Genomic DNA, 26818 nt, shown 5'->3' with positions numbered 1-26818 from the left:
ATGATTATACAAGTAGATGTATGCATATTTTCAGTTACTTAGTTTAGGGATTCAATATTTTCATAATCTTGATAATTAAAAAATGGATTAATTAACCTTTTTCAAGAGATATTGGTGTTATTGTTTCAATAATAGTAGTATCGGATTCTAAATTCTGACAATTTCGAGATACTTCTTGGATATGTTTTTCTAGGTGCCTACCAGATAGGAATAAATAATTCTGTATTTTTGATAGAAAGTAATGGAGATAATAGAAATGGGTTCTTACAAGGAGACTCTTATTATAAAGTAAAGCCATTTTTAAGAAACCCACTAAACAATCCAATTTCTATAACGAATTTCATATTAGAGCCAGATATGCAACATAACTTTTTATATATGGAAGAGGTTTAGGTACTATTTTATCCAGTGGAAGTGGCTGTAAGGTTGAAAAGATTCAACCGTTCTAATCTACAGCAGCATTCTAAGGGTATAACCTAGCGAGAGATCAAATTAAGACAATTTTGAAGATGAATTGCTAAACGAAGACATTAATGAACTTTCTGAGAATATGTTTGAGCTAACCTTATATAATATTTTAATGTTATGAAAAAACCTAAGAAGAATCATTAAACATGTATTATTTTTTTATTCGTTATTAAATTATTCTTTACATAATTTAATTTATTCCTGCTACCTCAAATTGAATAATCAAAAGAAATATTAAAACAATATTGTGATTTCTTTGACAATTAATTAAATGTTGGTGTGTTCCGAAATAAATATTACATTTATCTTACAGATAAATGTAATAGATAAAGTAACCGCAACATAATTTGACGTGAGTGAAACGGGTACATTTTATTTTATAAATAAATGTCTATCCTTCAAATATTTTAACTATCTGTCAGATAGGACAATATTTATCTGGACGTGAAAAGACCGCCCTTTCATACAAGAAGTTTATTATTTTAAAAATTTTATTTTTAATTCTTTTGAAAATTTTGTTGATCTTAAAAAATTGGCTGCGAATTTGGTGATCGGTAAAAAATATAATACAAAACTCGAGCTTTCCCAACAAATAAATTGCCAAACTAGAATTACGCTGGTTTTATACGTATGTCGATTTCATAAGACTTTACGCAAAAAGTTCAGCGACTCTCCGATTTGTTATGAAAGTTGTACAACAGATTAAAATATTATTCTGTTGTCGGAAATAGGAGGAACACAGAAACAATTAAGTAGAGTGACTGTAGATGCAATCGATTGGATCCCCCGTTGCATGGTGACGGGCAAAATTACTAGTATGGTTATAAAAGTAATAAAAATAAGATTATAAAAGTATATATTTCCTTTTTACAAATTAAAATATATTAAAAATTACAAGTACTCGACTTTCCAATATTACTCAAAATATTCTTTATAATCCCTGTTTTGCTATAAAAGTCTTTCATCTGTATTGGAGTGTTTATATACTTTTTTGAATCCCTCAGTGGCAAGGAAGCAAATATTTTCTGGCAATCATCTCCAAAATAACAACTTATTTTTTCATTTTTTGACAATTTCTCCAAAATATTTGTACCGTGTGGTACTACGCTCAATACTCCATTTGGCATTTTACTGCTAAGTAGTTTTAATTCTGAATTACTGCTATCATCAGATAAAACGATTAATGAATTTCCTTCATATATGGAAGTAATAATTAGTTCGGCATTCTTACATTGACAAACGTCGATAACAATAAGTCCTCGTGGTTCTCTAATTGAAGCTAAGTTATATCCACAAAGAATAGATGTGGGATTACTGCTGGATGGATTATGGATTGTTTTATAAACGGATTTCAGTAAATCATTTACCCTAAAAATAAAAAAAAAAGAGTATATGGTATGTTTCCAAAATAAAGAACAGAGGTTGGAGTAGTTACCCATAAAAGTTTTATTAACAGATTGACTGCTATGAGTACCACATGTGGTGCTCAGTTAAATTACCATTTATGCTACAGCTCTTCTAGACTATGAGGCCACGACGATTTTTATTTATTATTTTACTTTAGGCTTTTGTAAGAATCTTTTGGGGGTTAATTAATATCTTTTTAAGTATTCCACATTATTTTGAACCTGAGTACCTATGTTGGTGCTCATGGCCCCACGAGTAATGTTTTAATCACGGGGCCATGAGCGCCACCTCTGGCACTCACAATAAAATACTATATTCTAATATTTATCGACTTGCAGATTTATGTAAACTAAAATTGAAAATATTAGTTGTTGTTAACGATAGAAGTCTATCCTATTAGTAGTGGCAAATATAGAAAAAGCTTTTTACAAACTCTAACAGGTACTTTAGTTGTCAGTTGTTGCTTTCCGATACAGTCGCGATTGTAAATTGTAATAATGGATTCCAAAGAAAAGAAGAGATTACTGCATTTGTTTGAGACTGTAGAAATACGAAGCGGATCATCGTCTATTTCGGAGTTTCATGACAGTGACCCAGCGGACACAGCGTATGAACTAGACAGTGAAGTTTCGGACAGTGATGAAATTTGTGAAAATAAAGAGTTAAATAATGAGCAAGAACCAACACCTGAGAATGTTCCCATATCTGAAGATTGACAAATACCTGATTAGCAAAGGATTAAAAATATAAATTATAATACAAATTCCGAAGAAGTAAAATCTAATAGAATGAAACCCCGATCTAATAGATACAATGCAAGATGTCAGCCCTAAAGATTTCTTTTGTTTGTTTTTTGATGAAGAAGTGGTATCCCTGTTAGTAAATCCAACAAACAATTATGCTCAACAATGTCTTGAATGACCCAATATAAAGAGAAGTGCAAGAATTAAAAGCTGGGTACTGACAAATCGACAAGAAATGCATACTTTTGTGGATGGGTTTAGTAGATATGCCCTCTCTGACTCATTATTCGAAAAACACGCCCTTATATAATAGCAAACTGACGACTACATGGCCAGAAACCGATTTGAGTTGATTTTGAGGTACTATTTCATTTTATATTAGGTTTTAATTACTAAAATATATATTTTCAGCATGTTGCATATTTCGGATAACTCAACACAGGTTCCCGGAGTTCGGCTTCACAAGGTTCAGCCCCTTATTGACTTACTAGTGGATAAGTTTAATCACCGTGTAATTCCCGAAATGTCACTGTATAGATGAGTAGATGGTACCATTTCAAGGTAGGCTAAGTTTCAGACAGTACCTGCAAAACAAAAGGCATCGGTATGGGGATTTTTAAGTTGTGCACTGACCCTTTTTACACTTTGCAATAAAAACTTTATGCTGGAAAGGAAGCTCAGCCTGGTATATCTGTATCCTCGAAAGTGGTTATGGAATTAATAGAGCCATATTTAGATTTTGGTAGAACACTATATGCGGATAACTGGTATAATGGTATCACTTTGGAAAAATCACTGGATAGGCAAACCTCTTTAGTAGGGACACTTCGAGCCAATAAGAAAGGTAATCCAATTGATGTTACTAAAATAAAACTAAAAAAGGTGATACTGTTGCAAGGCAAAAGCTTGCTATAAGTTCGAAGCATATGCCTTCTATGGTAAATGTGATACAAGAAGAGACGACAAACTTAAACCGCAGGTTGTAGTAGAATATAATGTAGGAAAATCCTTCATAGATGCATAGGATCAAATGAATTCGTAAAAATAACACAATTTAGAGAGGAAATTATCAAAGATATGCTTATTAAACGCGATTGTGTAATGCCTGCTAATAATTTACACAATTTAGTAAAATGTCTAAAAAGAAACCGCTGCAGAAAACGCTATAGGGACATTGTGACCAAGCATGGAAGACAAACAGCACAAAAGGAGACTCCACGTGTGTGGACAAAGTGTTTTGCTTGCGCGAAATATTTGTGTTATGACTGCTTTTTTAAGGTGCATGCTTTTTTGTCCCATTTTTTAGAGTTACGCTAATTGTTAAATAAATATTTTAAGCTAAAAAAGCGTTTTTATTACACTTTGATAAACGACCTTTATAAAAAAAGTATAATACCATCTAGCTACAGACTAAAATCATGGAACGGTTTGCTGAGGCCAAAACTTTAATTTCATCATATAAAATGTACAAACCGAGTGACTGCTTAGGTACACGGCATGCAGTTTTGTAAGTTATACCGAGTACCATATATGGCGCTGGACTGAGTACCATATGTGGTACTCAAATGAATCTTTGGCAATACAAGGAAAAAGAGGCTGGCAGTCAACCTGTTAATCGTATATCCTTAGTCAAGTCCAGTCTTGACTTACGTAAGGTTTCGATTGTTTGTCATTGTATTCTTTTCAATCAAGATAACGGTTTGAATCAACTAAAGCATTATTTCGAACTTTTTATAAAATGGCGAATAAAGGCCATAAAAATAAAAAGAAATAACTTTTTAAAGGTTTTGTCATCGCGTGCCTTAGTCGTGGACTAATACGCATTCCAATGCGCATCGCCCCCCTCAAAACCTCTACAATTTTCCCTATTGGCCAACTGGCCTGAAAATGTCCATATCAAGACAAAAGGAAATGCATAAATATGGGACATTTTCTAATCACAGGCTAGTCTTGTTCGGGCTCCCATACACAGGGTCTCCTATACTCTGGGAGCCCTTTGCCAAGGCTCTGCTCCCGTTCTACGAACCTAGACTCACGGCTGGAATCTTTTTACCTTTAAAATTTTTATTTCATTAGGGATGTAAAAATTTAACGATAATCCACCAAAGATGGAATATATGCAGAGGGCACTTCGAATTGGTTCGTCGAAATCCCTCTGTAAGGCACCGTGGGAATGCATAAGTGGCCGTAGTATTCCAGGCCCTTCCTTTCCTCTTGGTGATAGTTTATTTATTATTTTTAAGTCTCTCAAATTGACTCTAGTTGGAATTATAAAAGATACTACAGGAAGGCAGAAAAGTGTCTTCCAAATTAAAATGCACTTTTTGGAAGATGCCCTCTGCAGTGGTAAAAAACAACTAAAAGTGCAAAAAAAAATTTATAGCTCAGAACCTTCTTAACAATTTCTTCAAAAAATTATAATAAATACAATGGTTGTTTTTAAATATTTAAAAATCGTCTTTTATTTCCAATTTAGAAAGTAAAAGCCTCCTTATCTGTCAAAAAAATTACGTCGTCGACATTTTTCTTAGAAAACACTATACGGCATATAATACGTTATTTGAAAGGTCACTCAGTAAGTTCCTACATTTTTGTGCTATTCTGTAGAGCTGTTTCAAAATGGCAAACATCGAATTGATACAATTATCTTAAACTACTATTCGGTACATTGAGATTTATTTTATTTAAAACCACAACAACGAACATGAAAGAATAAAGGGTGGTATGTATAAAATACTTTGTGAATACAAAATATCAAATATCAAGACCATTAAATATTAGAATAAGTGAACATCAATCTTTATCGCCAATAGAGAATTTTACAGGTCACGGATATGTTAACACGCGTAAGAAAAACAATATGGAATCACAATCAATGGAACTACTCATTTATAGTTCTGAAGAAAACATAATAAGAGAAAAATCAAAGAAGCCATCTTTTTTTAATAAAAGAATCAAACTGCTTAGCAAAGTGGGATAATGGGATAATTTTCTGTTGTTTCACTTATGATTGGATATAGTTGTCATTTTATAGACCAATCATATGCCTTAAGTATTTTGTCTGATAGCTCTTCGTAACTGAAAGTTGAATTCATACAATCAAATCAACTACCCTCAAATAAAGTCCCAAAAAACGACCTCAAAAATACTTATATTCTGTACTTTAAAATGTATAATATATGTCTGAATTGTCATGAATGAGGCAGATAAAATTAAACTATCAGATTTTTTTTTATATTTCCAAGTAACACAACAAAATAATAGCAATATGCAAATAGCCATTTAATATGGAATGTTCGTCATTTTGTAGCGATTTAACAACATCACACAAAATCTAGGATTGACACCAGAGTTTTTAAATAATGTATTATTCGCTATATGATTCAATTTCAAATAATTATACAAAGTGGCGCCCGTCCGCTCATTTTAATGATTATGTCACTGTAGAGATACAATATTTCAATTATTATTAAAATATATTGTCCATTTTACCACCAAATAAATGGTAAACAAGTTCTCTTACCATTCGCTACTTTTTAGCGGAGATAAGTTTTCAGCGAAATCTTGTAGTATTTTTTGTTTTTGAATACTAGGTATCTTTTGCCAACTTTCTTGTGCTTTTTTAGCAGTGTTAACAATTGAATCAACATTAGCAACTGAGTCGCTACGTCCTAATTTAGTACATTTTGACACAATTGGTCCTGATGAATACTCCATGAAACCTGCAAGTAAAAATTGTATTAATTGGTGTGTTACGGGATTTATATTGGGAAATTATAATTATATTTAATACTAGAAAAATTAATATAAAATTGTTCAATTTCCTGGTTGGAGCGCGGCGAGCTTTAGACTCTATTTTGAAGTTTTTATCAGGAATTTCGGCGCATCAATCTCTTAACTCCCATATCGATCCCAGTGGTGGTCGGTCAGGGTCAGCATGGCCAACCTACACATTTATAGATGTAGATTTTTTAATAGTTAATTTAATCAGTATTTCAATAATTTGATAATAAGTTGATATCATTTGGTTCTGCGAAATAAAAAAAAATATATATCTGTGAGATTATACAGACTAAATTTTATTAGTGGGTTTTAAAAGTATTCTACCAATCCGAGCATTAAGTGATCCCTGCGCATCAACTTTTCAAATTAATGATCCGAGATCCGAGTCATCCATCCAAGTGTACGAATTCTTATAGACTCGTTTCGGCAAGCCGATCCCAAGCTTGGCGTTATACATGTAAAAATCAACGGAATATTAGTCGATAAGCAACAAAACATACATTTCTCTCCGTACACATTTAAGTGGTAGGTACGGCAAATCTGAAACTGCCGATGCTTCATTTGGATTGGCATTTTTTTTTTAAGGATAAAGTACGTTTTTATGTACGATGTAGTACGATGATGATAATGATGATGAAAGTACGTTTTTCAAGTGCCGTGCGAGCGCGGGATGAAATATTATTTCCGGATAAATACTTAAGTTTTTTCTTCTTTTTAGGTTAAAGTACGTTTATTGACGTTTCAATTTCCACTTCGGAAATCGTTCTCAAAATACAAACATTAGTAAATTTTGTTTTTTTGTTACTTAGTGAAAAATTCTTCTAATAATTTAATTTTATCTGACTCATTTATATTGACAATTCAGACATACATTATACATTTTAAAGTAGACGACTTTAAAATGATATTGTCAATATTGTTGAGTTGCGCTCCTGGGACGACTTTACTTATAAGATAGTTCATTCGATTACATGAAATCAACTTTAACTTGAGAATATCCATCAGAAAAGATCATAGCATGTAATTCGTCTTTAAAAAGACAAATACATGCCATGATGACAGTAAAATTCTCCTGTAAGTGATTTCATAGTAAATTATGAGGGAAAAACCAGGAAAAAAACCTTATAATACTATCCCGACATGGTAAGTATTTGGTCGGGCATTTAGTTTACCTTCAATAAACACCAAATTCTGATTTTATATGTTTGTTATTTAAAAAATATGTTTTAAAGTAATACTGTGGTAAGTTATCGCTGCCGTAAATAGTTAAAGGGTCTTTTGATATAATTGGGAGTTTTTTCTTTTATAACATTAAAGTGTCAATAAATGCAAGTAAATCAACCTAAAAAATGCAAGTTATGGGATCAACTTTAAGTACTGATAAATCTGATATTGTAAATTATATTTTGCAAAATGGGTTTTTATATATTCTATTTCATACGAAGAACAAATTGATATTAAAAATAAGGGACGTATCTTGTCTAAAATGTCCCGGCTTATTATTAGTGCGGGGGGTAAGGAAAATAATAGATTATTTTCGAATAATAAGTAAAGCAAGTACTCATGGGTTACCGGGAGTAGTATAAAAAACAAACTTTTCTGTTGACCTTGCATCTTATTTTCGACAAATAGGGGCAAATATCAAAATCTGTGGTGTGAATCTGATTACGAAAATTTAAAGGAATTATTTAGGGCTTAGAAGAAACATGATATTTCGAAAGATCATCCATACAGCCAGATTAAATAAGATTTATTTGGAAAACAAAATATCTATGTTTCATTAGATAATGCCCAATGTAAAAATGCTATTAAACAACGAAATTGTAAAAAATAATCACGCAGTTTTACGTCGTGTAATTATTATTGTAATTTTTTTAAGTTGTCACGAATTATCATTTAGGGAAGACGATAAATCGGAGCATTCGTTAAATCAAGGTAATTATAGAGAACTAATAAAAATGTTTAAGAAATACGATTTGAAATTTTCTAATTTACTTTTTGATTTTCGAATATATTTTGAATAACGTTATTGAGTCTGAGATTCAGGAAACCATTTGCTTTTCGCTATCAATAAATATTTAATAAAATAAAAAAGCTGGTGCAAATTTTTAGAGATTTTCGTAATGATAGTGATTTCCAATATATACGCAGTGACGTTTTCGATTCGCTTGATATTTCCGAACCTTCCAAAAAAAGATACAGACATGACACAGACACAGATCTCGAAAAACGACTATATACTGAAATTTTGGATACTACTATTATGCAAATAGATACTCGTTTTTCGAATTTTTAAGATTTCCAAAATTTAGAAGTCACCCTAAAAAAATTCCAAAATATCTATTAGACAAGTTAATTAAAAAGTATCCATAATTCTTTAACAAAATACAATTAGAAAGTGAATTAAAAGTTTTATATACTGATCCAAATATTTTAGAAAGGTGGGGTAAGTTATAAGATATGTATAATTTTATATACTGAAGTTCATTACAACAAACTGTTACCGAAATTAAAAAATTATTCTCATTAATTTCCTCATTACCACCAACTTCTGCCTCAAATGAACGGGGTTTCTCTTGTCTCAAAGCAATCAAAAGGTATTGTCGAAACACCATGAAACACCATGTTTAAGTTTTAAATTTATAGGAAAAAAACAAAAACAAAACAAAAAAAACCCTACGATGATTAAAGTCCTTTTATTAGACGATATACCTATCTGAGGAGACAAAAATACCTTGCCGACCCTGTCTCTAAAAAGATTCACTGTTATACACTTCATTATAATAGTGTAAAAAGTATAGTGAAGTGTATACTAGTAAACCGATCTGGGGATTCGCGAGACTGATGCCCCTGAAATTCTGATGAAGACTTCAAAAACCGAGTCGGAAGCTCGACTTAGTTTACAATGTTAATTATAGTCAAAAATATTTAATCTTATAAAAATATTTACCTTCTTTTCCTCCGAAGTATCCCATTCCGCTGTCCTTAGTAGGAGATATAACAACTTCTGGTGAAAGTTCATAGCTACCATTTACTGATATATTGCTAATCTATAAAAATAATGAAATATTGGGTTTACTTGACGTTTTATATAAAAGCATATGCAAAATGTAAAAATTTTAGATAAAAAGAAACAGACAAAAAACGTAGAAATAGTTCACACACACCAAGACACTACATTACACTACACTCACGCTGTTAAGGGTTAAAACATCGTTACAAAAACATAGATTTAAATATAGTTACCTTTAGTTTTCTTGTTAGTTCATTAATGAGGTTCGCATTATCAGACCAAACTGACGCCCATACTCCTTGTTTGGAATTATTTGCTAAACCTACCGCCTCATCGATAGACCTAAATGCTACGACAGTGATAACATTGGATTGGCCATCTTTAGAACCTAGAGCGTTATGGTTAATTTGGCCTCCTACCAAGACAGAAGGATTCCAGACGTCAGACTTATCTGTGGCTCGAAAAACTTCAATTCCTTGAAGTTTGGCTTGTTTCATAATATTATTCAAGTCATTCAACTGAGAAGTATTATTTAAATTGATAGATATACGTGCCGACTTGTTATCTGCAGTAGATACTTCTAATGTTGTAAGTTTTGATTTAAGTTTGGTTAGAAACATTGGAAAAATATTTTCTTGTACTAAGATAGTATCTGTTGACCATGGCAACTAAAAACATTAAATCACAAATATTAACCAAATTTCAAAAAATTAACAAAATTGATTTGAGTTAACAAGGATTAGTAGTATGAATGTTAGTTTTGCTTCTTTTTATTTTAAGACAAAGTTTTTTTTCAAGTTGTAGCCTAAGTTAGGATTCCGATGTAAAACCGATTCTGGTGGTCTACTCGTGTTTGGTCTTTCTTCATTTGCAATCTTTGCAAATCGATTATCAACCATTCTATCAATGTGGTTTTCCCATGCTCCTTTTCTGACTCTAGACCATTTTACAATGTCTTTAATGTTAAACAGAGTCCTGATATACCGGGTGGTCAATCGCCAAACAGGCCGTAGGAAACTCAATGGGAAATTCTAAGTGGTTAAATTCCTGCTTCCCTAATTATTTTACATTAAAAGTCATAAGAAACTATTTGTAGAGGACTGAAATCTGTATTAAAAACAAATATTAAAATTGTTCTAGCATACTCCAAAATTTTGCCAAAATATAATACATTTTTCAGGCTACCCCTAAAGGTCAGGCCACACGTAGTGCAAGAATGTGTATGACGTGTTTCGTTTGATCATATTGATGTAAGATGTTTGACAATATTTGAAGTGTTAATATTTTTATTTTATGATTAAATTATAAACAGCAAATTTTCACAAATACTTCTACTACTATTGAACAATAAATAGTACTTTGTAAATAATAAATTATATTGTTTACAAAGCAATAAAATTAATGAAATGTACTCAATTCAAGAAAAATCGCAATAATGTTGTATTCAGGCAATAGTGCGAGTACTGTCAGATCTTTATTTAACGTAAGCTATTATAATACACTCCAATTCAATTCCAGGTTATACAACAATTCAAAGAATTTCAATATAGTTTTACTGTGATCCTTCCTAAAAATAATTTATGATAATTTCTAAACATATAACAACTATAACAAATGTTCAAACAATAACCCATTTTGTACTAAGCAGTATCCCACTCGATTGTAAAATTCTCGTCTAACATTAGCCAGAACGCGTGGCGTTATTTTTGCACATTCTTCAATAATTCGCATTTTTAATTCTTCAATATCTGTAAATTTTTGGTCAGAATAGATGTTTGATTTTAGATGCCCCCAGATAAAATAATCGTTTGGAGCTAGATCTGCCGATCTCGGGAGCCACTTAATATTACAGTCAGGTCCAATCAAACAATTATTAAAGTTGTTTTTAAGGAATTCCTTAACCTCCCAGATGTTGTGCACAGGGCATCCATCCATTTGAAACCAAATTTCTTCTTCATCTGGAGCTATTTCTGCTAGTCTGGGTAAAATCTCTTCTTGTGGCAAGTCTAAAAACTTTTTTGAATTTAAATTTTCCTCATAGAAAAATGATCCAATAATATTGTGTCCTAACCATAGTCTAGTGTCCTATAAATATTGTTTACAATATTTGTCTACAAATAGTTTTTCATGACTTTTGGTGTAAAATAATTAGGGAAGCAGGAATTCAAAAATTAGGGAAGCAGGAATTCAAAAATTTAGAATTTCCCATTGAGTTTCCTATGGCCCGTTTGACGATTCACCACCCTGTATGTGCTCCTCATTATATTTCTAAGTGTCTGCCAGCAATTTTGCCAGATGTAGAGTATACTCGTCGTAAAAAATTAATATAATAAACTGTAAGCTTATAAACAAGTACCCTTAAGTAATGGCTACAACATGATATATAATACAAAAAGTAACTAAAAATAAAAAAATATATATTACCATACTCTGATAGCTCCACGAAGAATCTATTACGCCCTCTGATGCTGCATCTAAATCGGCACTATCAAAAATTAAAGCAGGTGTCTTATATGTTGATACTGAAATATAATTAATTTCAATAATAAGATAAATGGTCATGAGCTAATAATACCGAGCCGTCGAAAAAAATCGTAAGTAGGTTATGTATTTTACATTTAAATGACGATGGTTGAATTTCTGCATCAAATTTATGATAGTTTCGTTATTAATATAAACGTTGTTTATAAATAAATTGTATTCAAATTTTTTACTCAAAAAATTGTAAACAATAAGTTAGGTTATGTGACAGTTTATGCAAGTATAGTCCTTATGGACTATATGCCTCTTTTACTATTCTTTACATTTCTCAATGATTCTATCCTTATTTACCATTGCGTTGTTGCCAGTTATTATCTGTTAAGCATCTGAATATTGTGTCAATGCTTGTGTTCTGTGGCATTAAATATTCAGTTAACCTAACTACAATTGAGTCCATGGTTCTTTACCCGTGCGTCAATAATACCTGGCGAGATAAACCACATACTTTTTATCTAGCATCATTGTCTTTCACGCTTGAAACTAAATACAAACCAGCTACCGCCTGTTATAGATTGGTTGAAGAAATACAATTTTAATTTTGATAAACAGCAGTTAAAACCAAAATAGACAGAAAGTAGCGCTGATATTAGCTAAGTTAGTTGATAAGATATTATCGTGCTTTACACTTATAAATAAATACATTTATATAAATTAGAACCGCTCGTTTTATTTAAACACGCTACAGTTAGTTTCACGGTGTGATATTTAAAAATAAATTTAGCAGTGACTTTTGAAAAGTATTGTTCGTCGGGAACATCCCGTAGTTCGGTAGTGATTTTTGTAAAAAAGAACATTTAAAACGTAGGTGTGTACCAAAGATGCAACTTGCAGAACTTTCAGTAACACAGTTGCGTGAGCAACTAGAAGAACTCGATGAAGACTGCAGCGGGTCCAAGAAGATCCTCCAAAAACGACTGAAGAATGTTCTCAACAAGAATGGATATTAGAGATATTCCAGTTTCAATCAGCAAAAGAAACAGTTTTAACAAAAATGAATGAGAAATTTGAAAATGTTTCTCAAATTATCGAAGAAACTTCTAGAAAAATGATAATAAATTCGAAAATGTTTCTAGAAGATTCGACGGGAAATTTGAAAATGTTTCGCAAATTATTGAAGAAACTGCTCAAATTAATAAAAAAGCAGCTAGACAAAATGACGAGAAATTCGAGAAGAAGTTTCTAAAACACTTGATAAGATACAGAAAAATGTATCTTATCAGACATAGAAGTGAAGATCAAACAATTAGAGACCATGATAACCAATACAAAACTGCAACCACCAGTTAATGCAATAGTTTTAGATCCTGTAGTGAAAGAAGAATCACCTAGAGACGAAACGACACATCATATGAGATTCAAATTGCCACTATTTGATGAAAAGTCTTCTTGGTCCATATACCTTAGACAATTTGAAGCTGTTGCGACAGCCAATCATTCGACAGAACAAGAAAAGGCTGTTTCCTTGACATCTGCTTTACGAGGTGATGCTGCAGATATCCTAAGATCGATCCCTAAGGGTCAAGAAAAATGTTACCAGACCTTGTTCACTCGAATAGAAAAACGTTACGGAGATGCCCATCTGCAACAAGTCTACAAAGTACAAATAAGAAGTAGAATTTAACGAGCAAGTGAGAGTTTGCAGAATTTGAATACAGAAAGCTTTATGACTAGCAAGAACGAAAGTTTTAGATGTAGTGCGCGCCATTGCCTTGGAACACGGAACAGTTAGTCAAGTTTCACGGAGCTATCGAGTACGAACCTCTGAAGACAGCGATGAACAAAACGATAAACGTCTGGAGGAAATCGTACGGAAAGTAGTTCGTAACACAATGCCGAAGAGAAGCGAATGTTGGAATGGTAATGACGTAGGTCACATTCGTCGTAAATTGCAAGAAAATAATACAACAGTCAGAAAGCTAGAAGAGATCGAACACTGGACTGGAAAAAGTCATTCAAATGCTGACGCTCGGTCAAGACGGCCATGCAGTGCAAATTGTAATCACTGTCTTAAACTAGAGGAACGACTGTGCCCCGTGAGACGAACCACTGTCAGTAATGATCAATGGCAGCCACAACAGCTACAAGAAGCCCAAGTAGATGATCCATGTATAAAAAGAATATTGAATTGGGTGCGTGAGTGAAGTGAAAGACCTTCTTGGCAAGACATTATTGCATGTAGTCCAGAAGTCAAGTCTTACTGGAGCCAATGGAATTGCCTAGAACTAAAAGATGATCTTCTGTATAGAACCTTTGAGAACGATGATGGTACCTACAGAATCTAAGCTTCAGTTGATTGTACCTAAAAGTAAAGTGTCAGAAGTATTGCGTCAGTTGCATGACGGTGCATCAGGTGGACACTTTGGTATTACGAAGACTCTGCAAAAGGTTCGACAACGGTTCTATTGGGTGAACTGTAAAATGATGTAAGAAGATGGTGACGGAAATGTGAACTGTGTGCAACCAGTAATGGTCCAGTTGGTAAAAAGAGGGCACCCACAAAACAGTACAATGTTGGTAGTCCTATGGAAAGAGTAGCAATCGACATTGCAGGTCCACTTCCAGAGACGAATAATGGAAATAAATATATCCTGGTAGCCATGAATTATTTGACGAAATGGACTGAGGCCTATGCGATACCCAATCAAGAAGCTGCTACCGTTGCAGAAGTACTTGTTAAAGAATTCTTTAGCCGATTTGGTGTTCGCTTGGAGATCCACTCCGACAAGGGCGAAACATCGAGTCAACCCTTTTCCAAAACGTTTGCAAATTGATTGGTGTAAATAAGACCAGAACGACGCCTCTGCATCCTCAATCAGATGGAATGGTCGAGAGGATGAACCGAACGATGGATAAATACCTGTCCAAAGTTTTATTAGAACATCAAATAGATTGGGACCAGCATATTCATTTATTCCTAATGGCCTACCGCTCGGCCGTGAATGAAACTACAGGCCAGGCTCCAACCTGCCTGATGTTAGGTCGTGAAGTTCGTTTACCCTGCGACCTAGAGTTTGGCTGCAGACCTTCCGAAGAACATGTTGCAAGCGAAGATTATGTCGACCGCCTGAAGCTAAGAATGAACAACATTCTTGAACTTGCCCGACAACACATCCAGATAGCCAGTGACAGAATGAAAGATCAATATGATTCTCGATGCAAGAGTGAAAGCTATGAAGTAGGTGATCTTGTTTGGCTTTATAATCCACAACGTTGTCGAGGGTTGTCTCCTAAACTGCAAAGATAATGGGAAGGTCCGTATGAAATTAAAAAGAGAATAAATGACGTAATATACCGAATTAAGAAGTTGCCGAAAGGTAAACCAAAAGTAGTTCACATAAATCATCTGGCACCTTATGCTGGCTCAAATGAAACAGAAGAAGCACGAACCCTTCAACATGAGATCAAAGATGACCGGCGACCAAGCTTTAATGAATTTATGTAAAATTACGCAGAGAGAAAGAGTACTAGATTCGGCGTGACAACACAATTTCAACAGGATCTTTTTAGTGTTCCGCATAACGTCTCTCTAGCCCACTGTGTTGCCAAAGATCTTGAGATGACTAAAGGAATCTTGTCCGTATTCTATAAGAAGTTCGGTCGTTTGGACGAGTTAAAAAATCAGCAACCTAAAGTTGAAAGAGTACTGAGATTAGAAGATGTTCCTCGATCTTTGCTGTATATGGTGACCAGGAAGTCGTATACAGACATGGCAAGCTACGAGGATATATGACGTGCTCTAATTTGAAGAAAATCGTGTGCAATTATGACATCAAGAATTTGGCCTTACCCAAGATGGGCCATGCACTAGAAAATCTGGATTGGAAGATTATCAAAAGCATGTTTGAAGTGATCTTCCGAGAAACCGGCGTACGAATTACTGTGTGTTGCATTAACCCGAAGAGATCCAGTCCTTCAAAGTCAGTAGACTGTTATTTCTCCTTGAGGGGTTCATGCAGAGCTGGAGAGTCCTGTACATTCCGCCATCCTGGACCTACAAAAAGGATTCGATGACCGTCACAGAGAAGAGTGGGCAGTGTACCGAACGTGCTTATTTCGACGTAGCCCATATAACAGTTGCATCTGGAGACGACGATAATCTGTGTTCGGGAACCTTCCGGATGTATCTATCGAGATGCAGATCGACGCGCTAATGCAAGTAAATAGAGTTGGACTATTCCAGAGTATTATAGTACATAATAACTTGTATATATAATAAGTAGAGCTGATATTAGCTAAGTTAGTTGATAAGATATTATCGTGCTGTAAACTTATATATATATATATATATATATATATATATATATATATATATATATATATATATATATATATATATATATATATATATATATATATATATATATATATATAAACTAAAACCGCTCGTTTTATTTAAAAACGCTAAAATATATTGGAGAGTTCAGATTCTGAAGGTGGTGAAAATGAAATATGAGAAACGAAAAACATTCATTCAAAATCTTGCAACAATATTATTTGAGTTAAATAATGTTTCATTAAAATAGTATTACATCAACACACTGTAAATATTCTTGCAAATTTAATTATATTTTTTTTATAAATTGTTTATTTATTTATTAATCACTAATGATATTAAAATAATTTATTAAGCTACTTCAAATATAGATGTAATTCTGCACCAAAATTTTAAAGCAAAACTAACATTTTACATTCTATTTATTTGATAACGTCAACTTTTATAATATAATCCGTGATCGGGGCACTAGTTACTTTCTGTCACTTACTGTTGCGTGGAGTAAATTTCCTACTTATTTAGGATGCTTTAAATGATACACGGGTAAAGAACCAAGGACTCAACTATATATATGGTACTTACAGACAATTAGATGTTTATTATGATTATGAAATCCGCGATATTTATCATTATTTAAATCCACAAATAATGAAATAATTTTTACACTATCCATAGTGAAATATGGTACAAGTTCTCCATCGTCGGACGGGATGATTCTCAAGGTACCCTCTGGTAGGCTAAAATTAAAACAAAATAGAACCAATTACACTATACATCAGATTTCTTGAATAGTTTTTATCCGAATATTGCCACAGACCCTGATTTTACTATAATTATATATAAATACATTACCCAACTGATAATGCAATCTCTTGAAGCAAAAAAGCAGCAGGTGCTAATTGTGATCCAATTTGTAAAACAATATTATGCCCAGCAGCCAAAGCAGGGGCGATGAATAGACCTAAATGAGGTAAATAATTGTCATTTGATATGACTCCAACTGCAATACCTAAAAGAACATGTTTTTAATTAAAACTCACATACACAATCATATCTATGAGATGTAAAATGTGTATGACATGACAATATTTAAAAATTCAATGGCAGTATCATTTTATAGTAAACAATAATTAATAGAAAAACATCGATTTAAGTCTTGAACAATTCTGAAATGATTTTGTTTTACTTTCCATTAAAAAAAAGTTGATCAGGCCATGGAGTTGGGATACCTTCTTCTTCTTAACATGCCATACACCAAAGTGCGTAGGCGACTATCTCATTACTAGAATTCTGTTCTTGGCGGCGTGACACAGCTCGCCTGTATTGTGTATTCCTGTCCATTCTTTAATATTCCTTAACCAGGTTTTCTGGAGGGTTTCTGCTAATGACCATATATTTCGTTTTCAAAATGTTGATTTTGAGGCCATATTTTTTACCTATGCTATTCACCCTATCAAGTAATAACTGCTGATCTTCCAAATTATCAGTTATAATCACTGTGTCGTCCGCATAGCGTAGGTTGCTAATTGGTATGCCGTTCACCTTAATGCCTAATTCCGTGTCTTCTAATGCTTCCGCAAATATATTTTCAACATATAAATTAAAAAGCATCGGAGAGAGTATGCAGCCTTGGCGGACACCTTTCCGGATTTCAAATTCATCCGTATATTGGTCTTGATCAATCCTCACCTTTGCCATTTGGTTCCAGTATAGATTCTGAATAATTCTGATCTCCTTCTGGTCCATGTTGGCCCTATGTAGTAGTTCCATCATGATATCATGTTTAACATTGTCAAATGCCTTCTCATAGTCGATGAAGGTGAGGTAGACATCTTTTAGTTGATCTAAACAGTTTTGTATTAAGGTGTTCAAACATAAAATTGCCTCTCTTGTTCCTAGTCCTCCCTTAAAACCGAATTGTGTTGACCCACTAAGTTCTTCTAGTATCTTGTACATTCTTGAGTGTAATATCCTAAGGAAGAGTTTCAGCAAGTGACTCATTAAACTGATTTTGGGATACCTACATTGTAAAAATAATGTACATCCTATCCTCCATGCTATGGCATGCTGGACGAGCCATACAGCCTGTAATTAACACCCTGGGGTATGAACAGGAACACAAAGTGTATAAATATTCATAGGCTTATGAAACACACCTGGCAGATTATAAGAATCTTCCCATTTTCCTTTTTTCCAACTTGTCTTGAGTCAAATATCTTAAATCTTTCCTATCAGCATTATTTTATCTAACTCTTGTTTCTTCAGACCCCGAATGGCAACAGGAAACCACTTAAATCCAACTTTCCCAAGAAAAAATCGTGGAAACAGCTGATAAGCGCTCCTTAAATGGAGAATAAAGATACTAAGAATCGCCTGATTAGCTAGAAGCATGAATATATTTTCTGAAGAGAGGAAAATAGGAAAGCTTCACAACACCATAAAAGGAATGAAGTGGTTAGATATAAGTATCCATGAAATAAATGAAATGAGATAGCTAGACTCTGGTAAAGTAACTATAGATATTCACACTGTATACTATTCGGAAGAAGACAGTTCAAAACACATAAATAACGTAGCAATAATTGTTAGGAAGGAAATAGATAAAGCTCATCATATTCTCAGACAGGATACTACTGTTACAAATATATACAACAATAAATGTGAATGTATTACAAGTATATGCACCTACATAAGACTATAAAGAAGATATTGAAACAATCCCTCATGATTTAGAAAAAGAATTATCATCTACAAAGAACCATGATCTCAATACTGTCAGAGCTTCCAAAAAACTGGAGCATATGGAAGCCAGATTGTCTTTAAAGTTAAAAGCTGTTTTTGATTATCGATAAGTATTTCAGTAAATATTATCCTCATTTTAAAAAAGATTATTTACTTACCACACTCTTTAACTTTAAATTCTTCATCAGAGCAAAATGCAAATGCTGAATAATATTGAAAGTATTGAGCTAAAAGAGTTGTAGCTTTACTTTTAGTATGTTTTGCTAGGATTCCTCTAGTTAATATCTCCAACTGAGCAAAAAGTTCCGCCTTTCTTTCAATCTCTAATCCAATTCTAAAAACAAGCACTTTTAGTACAGTTAAAATCACTACTCACAGACACTATAATGACACAATTTTAATTTCTATAAAGTATTTTTCGTGTAGGAATGATTTTTGTTTTTGAATATATGTGATTATACTTAAACCATCAATAAAAAGATAATTTACTTAATTAAAAATTTGGCTAAGAGTAAGGAATAAACTTACTTGTTGATTATTTTTGTTTTCTCCAATGGATTTACCACTTTCCATGATTTTTCTTCTTGTTCCAAAATTGTTTTAACAGTGTCAATGTCTGGCACATTAATTGTACACAGATGTTCTTGTTTAATTGCACTTAATAAAAGTAATGGTGTCCCATTCAACTCCTCTGTTGGTTTTTTTATATATGCGAAAAAGGAAGATTGTTTAGTCTTTAACCATTCCTAAAAAACACAATAGAACAATATAATTCCTAAGAAACACACAAGATCTAATATATTCTTTGTATACATGAAGCATAATAATTAGCAGTTTATGCAAAAATTACTCAAAAATTTTAAGCTGAAAATATTTTGCTAAACTAACACAATACATTATTTAGATAATTTTTCACTGTATACTGTAAATGGAGCTAATCTAATAAATGTTGTGTTAAGTCTGTTTTTTATATTACACTTTTGCCAATGATCTTGATGTTATGCTGAGTATTGCAATGTTTTTCCTGTGATATCTCTAGACAATATGAATTGACAGGTTTCCATTAATTTTCTTGTTTTTTTGGTATCACATCTTAATTTGGCAGTATAGGTCATAATTATGACCATTTCATTCATTCATTTAAAAAAATGAATACATTTTTATAATACACTTCTTGGGCAATAATTAGTTACTAGCACTACATTTTTATTCAATCCCATTGAATTTTTTTGACTTACATACATTGTTAACAAACAAATATAAAACTAAATGAAAACCGATTTTTATAAGAGTTGTTAATAATTCCTAATAAGTTCCAGGTGTTTCACAGAATAGATAGAACAAAAGCAGTGACTCAAAGGAAAATAATCAAATATTCACTTTCTTCCATAATAGTCAGAATATGACATGAAAATCAAAATGATGAGTATGTATATATACAAATGTATTTTGATAGAATTCAAGAATTATTACTCACAATTGCAAGTTTTGTATCTTCAAAGTTAGGTCCATAAGCCATATTATTAAAAATTTCTCCAATCTTGTTCTTAACTTTGGCAGGTTCCATTTTTAAGAAAGAATGATATTAAAATCATTTATGTCCTTATCAATTTTTATCTTTAACCTTCTTGCTTAAGTATTAATACTTAACCTCTTGTACATCTTGATACAAATTTCCAAAAATTTAACTTTGGATATCTAACAAGTGTACCTAACCTGCACAATATCTTTTGGAAAATATTTATTTAATTGGAAAGAAGCCCAAATGATCTTATAATGATTTATTGAATTGATTGAAGCATTAATTATTCGCGATTGAAACTGAATGTAGAGGGCAGGTCGATTGCAGTGTCATGGCCGATATAAATGGTATAAACAAACATAACAGTCTAATGTTTACCATTGGTTTTGGACATGGACGTATAAACAAATCTATGTTTATACGTCCATGGTTTTGGATGTTTAGTTTAGTTTAAGACGAGTTATTTTTATTATTTAAAAATGGAAATTAGCCTAATGATATCGTTGAGTATTGTGGTGAAGCAAAGAGACCATTGGTTGAAGGGGAAGCAGTTTTCAAGTGATGAATTCTTAAATTTTAACTTTAATGGTTGGAACTGGCTTGTGTATTGGTGAATTTGTATATTTTTTGTATAAATATTTTGTGTATACCTGGGAACCCATAGTATAATGTTCTGTGTAATGTTTGTCTTATTAATATATGCATTATTTTATAAAATTATGCCTAATGTTTTTTATATGTTAATTTTTATTTTATACTATTTTTTGACATATATGTAAGGACTTTATTGTATATTAACATAAATAAATAACTTGAACTTGACTTTATTTATAACTTTATTTATTTATTGACTTTATTGTAAGCTAGTTCATTTGATTACATGAAATCAACCTTAACTTATTTAAGAAAATAAATTATGTATTCTCAATATGTTATTGACTAAATGATAGCGGTATTTTCTTTTTATTGATTTCCTCAAGTTTTCCAGTTTCTGCTATTTGTGTGATATTAGGTAGTTTGTATTCAAGTTAATTATTAGTTTTTTGTTAAACTTTACTAATTATTTTCCAATGTTATGCTTACTTTGAAAAATTGTATATATATTTTGTTTCAATGTAAATGGTATACCTGTTAATAAATAAATAAAAGTTTAGGAAAGAGAAATAGGGACATATCTTTCCCTATTTCGCAATAGGGGAGGAACAGAACAATATCGATTTGATTTAAAATACTTTAACGTAGTCATAATGCTGAAATTTACTAAAAAGAATTAATATTTCTATTCAAATCAACTGCTGTCTGGTTTGTTTATACCACTTTTAGTAGTTTACATTTATTCCGCCAGAGGTCAGATACTTTGTTTTCAATCGCGAATTCTGTGAAAGTAGTTCTGGATACTTATATTTTTAATATTAAACGTATTTTAAATTAAAGTATTTTAATTATTATTTACAAATATAATGGTTATTTTGAATACTTATTGATCAAAAATCAAAAGTTCTATTTTGTTACAAACAAGGCCTATTAATGCCTGGATACGCTGAGCAGCAAGAGACCAGTAACAAGAAGTAAAAAACAACCTGAAATCCTGAAGTCCTGATGACAGACGTCAGATATATCAAATAAGTTTTAAAAATAAATACACCGAAATGATAAGTTTATCTAGATATTGTCGTTCTTCATCATTAATTCCTACAGCAAAACAGTTGTTTAAAGTTAATACCAATAGCCTAGTGAGAAATGGTCAACATAGATTGTATAACAAATCTTTTTTAAAACCCCAACCTTTTTCTAGAAACATGCTTGTAAGTACATCCAACAATCACAAACTATATTTTTAAACGATATTTTTGTTTTTAGCTATCTAGTTTCTTACGAGGAAGTGGAACAGTTGCAGTTAAATTAAGCTCAAGTGTTTCAAAAGGCCAAAAGGCTGTGGGTTACTGGCTATTGACATGCAGTGGAATGGTCTTTGTAGCTGTTGTGTTAGGTAGTACTATTGTTTATTATGTTGTTTTAGTTAGTATATGTATTGTATTAGAAGAGGTTATCAAAAAAACTGTTAAGTAATAAGTAATGATATAAAATTTATATAATTATAACTGTGATACTAATAAAGATATATTCTATTGGGATATTGTGTTTTTGATACCCTCAACTTTTGTGTTTTATCCATCCTGCTTTGTGAATAATTATTTGTCTCATCTGGAGTGCATTTTACATGTCACATGCTTTTGTTAAACATATATTAGGTCTGTTCCTTTGCTTTCTAGTGTAGCACTTTCGAGTGTAGGCTACACTGGCTAGTATCAAATGAGAATCATGGTTGTGTCACTAACCAAAGGAAAATTCTAGTGTAGTTCACCTTTCTGTTGCAGTTCAAGTCAGGTTATTTTACAACTTGTGTATATTTAGATTTTTCTGTTTTGTTTTCTTCTACTTTTCATTTTCCTTCTTTAAGTAAACTTTATTATAATTAGCAAAGTATCATTAAAAAAAATTATTTTTATTTTCTGATGTTCTTGGCCTAATTACACTAATAATTTATATTTTTATGGATGTAAATATATTTAGTGTAAATTTGGCTCAAGAAAATTTTCAGAACTCTAATTTTGTAAGTAGTACTTATATTATTCATAGTTCTTTTTCTAAATCAACAAAAACAAGGTGTTATTTAGTATAGTCTTTTTTATAGTCTGTTTTGTGTAATTCAGAATATATTGTCAAGGCACAACCTTCCAGCTCAGAAACTGCTCTGTTCAATTTGAACTACTGGATTTGCCCCATTTGATAATTATTGTACCTGTTTTGTCTCTATTTACACTCAGATGAAATTTGCAGGTGGTGTTACACGACTTACAGAATCAGGACTGTCGATGGTTACATGGAAATTATTAGGTGAAAAAATGCCAAGAACTGAAGTAGAATGGCAAGAGGAGTTTGAGAGATACAAGCAGTATCCAGAATTTAAAATGTAAGTATTGTAATAATATTCTTTTTTATGGAAAAACTAGTTTGCAGCCATTTACAAAATAGTTGCTGTAAAATATTGCTTAATTTAGTCATTTTTTCATATATACTTGTTTATTATCTCCACTATATTCGTTATAATCTCTAATGAGAGGAAGTGAATAATTATATTTGGTTGGAGTTTCAAAAAATAACAAGTTAAACTTGTAAAAATAATAATTTTTTTTTCTCGAAACTCCTTATACAGCATTCCATGTTAAGAAAATAACATTGTGGAGATAGGGCTATGTATTTCTTATAGACGATAGAAGCGCGGCAATGCCACGATGAACACAAGCACGAGTCAGTGTTGTATTATTTGTATTTTCGTTTCTACAGACATGAATTAAAATTAATGTTTTTTAACGTAATTGACCAAAAGTGCCCATTTGAAACAAGAGATGAAAAGTAGGGAACATGATTTTAATTAAATAAATAATATTTACAAAAGATAATTTTATTTTATATTATTTTAATTATAGTAAAGACAGTTTATTTGTTTTTCGGTGAGAATACCATATGCCATGAATCATGGAAATCAGTAGAAAATATTGCTTAGCTAAATCATGCATTTTGCCGGCTATTAAAGATAAGCAATTAAACGGACCGCTTTGTGTAGCGCGGTTGTCCAGCTATCCATTGGAATGAATATATCTAATTACTAATTGCATCTTAAAATAATATGGTGTGTGTATGTCTCTCTGGCTCTCTGGCTACATAATGATAATAAGGCTTTGTGGTTCTTTAGTAGTTATTCTGACTTTAAAGTTAAATGTTAATTGAAAATAGTACATCAAAAATTAAGCCAACGGAATATCTTGGACATCCGTGCAAAACAAATTGCTTTAAATGTATTTAATTATCATCTAAATTTATGAAGTGGTGAAACTGTTAGAAGTTTAACTGATAAAGTAAGTGCTACGACGGGAGTAAGTTTTAGTACTACATATTTCTAAAATACGCAAGGCCCATAAAAAAAAAACAAGAAAACATACCAACAGTAGAGTGAACAGCAGAAAGTTCACTTAGGATGCAGTAGTTCATACGCGGCTACGTGCCATCGTGCATAGTTTTTTCTTTAAAAATTTACCGCCGACATTGAACAAATGTTTTGCACTGATTAAAAAAGACAAAGATTTAGGAAACATGTCACGCACAAAAATGTGGAGAATACTCCATGAAATGAACTTTATTTTTTTGCAAAGGAAGAGTAAAGTCAAGCATGATTGAACGGCCCGATATTCTAAAATGGAGGCATCAGTATTTGCGTGAGATAAAAAATTTCGTTCTTAAGAATACACTGTCGTTTATTTGGATGAAACTTGGGTGAATGTTGGACATAGTGTTTCCAAAGAATGGAAGGACCTCTCAGTGACTTCAACCAGGGATGTGTTTGTTAAGGAGTTGTCAATAGACCAAAAACAGCCGACACAACGAGGCCCCCGATTTGTTATAGTGATTGCAGGTAGCGAATTGGGCTCTGTAGAAGGTGCTGCTTTTTGGTGTTTAGCTAAAAAAAACTCAGCGGGCTATCATGATGAGATGGATGGTCTTATATTTAAACAATGGTTTAAGGAAAAGCTGCTTCCTAATCTTCCAGAGAAAACTGTTGTGGTGATGGACAACGCTACGAACCATTCGAGGAGAGAAGTGATTCCGACACAAGCCTTCAATAAATATCAAATTAAGACATGGTTGCTGGAGAAAGATACCTTTTTTGAAGAAGATTATTTAAAGTCAGAGCTCATGGAAGTCGTAAACACATACAAAGAAAAATACATAAAATATAAAATCGATGAGATGTGCAAAGAGAAAAATGTTGCCATTCTGAGACTATCTCCATACCATTGTGAGTTAAATCCAATTGAAATGGTATGAAGTCAAGTCAAAAGACATATTGCCCCATACAACACAGAGTTTAAGACCGCACGCTTTGGCGTGGAACAATTAATAAGAAATGCATTTGGTGTAGTAACAGTGGATAACTGGAAAAACTATTGTAAACTTGCTAGTAAGGAAGAGCAAAATTTTTGAGTTATTAACGGGTTGATGGACGATATTAATCCTGTGGTAATAAATGTGACGGAAGACAGTGACAGTAATGAAAGTGATAGCGATGATAGAGAAGATGAAAATGATGTTAATATGCAATGAGTAAATTATATAAAAGTGTGCAAATTGGTGGACACAAAGTGCCAAATCCGAAAAGTCTGTAAATAATAGTCCGGCAAAAGTGAAAATTGGGTAATAGTGCAAAATTTCATATAATATAACATATATATATATATATATATATATATATATATATATATATATATATATATATATATATATATATATATATATATATATATATATATATATGTAACGTATTTAAATGAATGGACACTTAATAGAAAAAAAAAAAAAATAGAATAACCACATAAGCAGAATGGGGAAGATACGCGTGATCAAAATAGCAAGAGATAAATCATTAATCGGTAGAAGAAGTATCTGCCGATCTCCCAAAAGATGTAGTGACAACCTTCCATAGAAGTATCAATCGGCCAATGAACAAGCAGGATTGCTTATAAAGAGTAAGAAGAATAACAAGATACAATATACCTTTGATACGCCGAAATTTATTGGGACACCCTGTATATTTCAAAATAATTTTAAAAGGTAGCTTTTATCAACTTACAAATTAATAATTTAAAATTTTTTTACTCTTTCGCTGTAATCTTCCGTTCCGTTAGTGGTGATTCACCCTGTACCTATACAAGGAAAAATTTTTATGTATGTAATTGTTATTATTACTTACATGGAAATAAAATTAAAGGTGGACTTTTTTTTTAGTTACATCTTATCTAAAGCGTTAATAAATATGTCATGTTAAACAATAGTAAAATTTAACTATTTTTATTAGACCTATAATAATTACATACCTATATCCTTTAATTAAAGAAACAAGTATTTATAATGCATTATTTTGTATTCAACTATACATATCCTTTTTTTAATGAAATTAATAAACTACACCTACACAGTGCTTAATACGGCTCTGATTAGAATGAATCATATATGGACAATCTAATAGCAACACTTGAGAGTTTTGGCAACACTGATCTCCATAAGCGCAATGTTATTTTCTTAACGAAACAAAGTATAGGATGTTTAAGTGTACATTATATAAATTTGCAATAGTATGGATTCTCCTTGCAACAAGCTATCCCAGATTCTTATTTGACAGCCTACACAATTGGCACACCACATTACGAACACATTTGTAAAAACACACATTCTTTGGAAAAATGATCAGGAATAGACTTTCTAACAAA

The 26818-nt window shown here is 32.0% G+C and overlaps 2 protein-coding genes across 2 annotated transcripts in view; one reads left to right on the top strand and one right to left on the bottom strand.

The window, feature by feature from the left end:
* Positions 1-1307: 1307 nt before the first annotated feature.
* On the bottom strand, positions 1308-20799 carry LOC140445585 (putative aldehyde dehydrogenase AldA). Its single transcript, XM_072537756.1, has 10 exons — positions 20448-20799; positions 19499-19716; positions 19129-19304; positions 17081-17237; positions 16811-16965; positions 11839-11936; positions 9648-10082; positions 9352-9451; positions 6142-6340; positions 1308-1836 (listed from the first exon to the last, which is right to left on the bottom strand). Exons 1-10 carry the CDS (start codon positions 20535-20537, stop codon positions 1353-1355), a joined length of 2112 nt encoding a protein of 703 aa, XP_072393857.1. The 5' UTR covers positions 20538-20799; the 3' UTR covers positions 1308-1352.
* A 1274-nt stretch (positions 20800-22073) lies between these two features.
* LOC140446860 (heme A synthase COX15) overlaps positions 22074-26818 on the top strand; it is a 31385-nt gene continuing 26640 nt past the window's right edge. Inside the window, exons 1-3 of the mRNA XM_072539437.1 lie at positions 22074-22297; positions 22353-22482; positions 23334-23466. Of these exons, the coding sequence (XP_072395538.1) occupies positions 22142-22297; positions 22353-22482; positions 23334-23466 (419 nt within the window). The 5' untranslated portion in view covers positions 22074-22141. The remainder of the gene's footprint in view (positions 22298-22352; positions 22483-23333; positions 23467-26818) is intronic.

The sequence above is a fragment of the Diabrotica undecimpunctata genome, chromosome 7 (assembly GCF_040954645.1).
Source record: "Diabrotica undecimpunctata isolate CICGRU chromosome 7, icDiaUnde3, whole genome shotgun sequence".
Classification (NCBI taxonomy): Eukaryota; Metazoa; Arthropoda; class Insecta; order Coleoptera; family Chrysomelidae; genus Diabrotica; species Diabrotica undecimpunctata.
This window is presented reverse-complemented; position numbering and strand designations above follow the sequence as displayed.

Bases quoted from the DNA above. Each gene is read 5' to 3' on its own strand.
- LOC140445585 (XM_072537756.1), bottom strand. From the start codon at position 20,537: ATGGAACCTGCCAAAGTTAAGAACAAGATTGGAGAAATTTTTAATAAT. The intron at 10,083-11,838 runs GTAATATATATT...TAATGTTTTTAG, and splicing joins CGTGGAGCTATCAGAGTATG to TTGCCATGGTCAACAGATAC. The intron at 9,452-9,647 runs GTAACTATATTT...TTATTTTTATAG, and splicing joins AACTAACAAGAAAACTAAAG to ATTAGCAATATATCAGTAAA.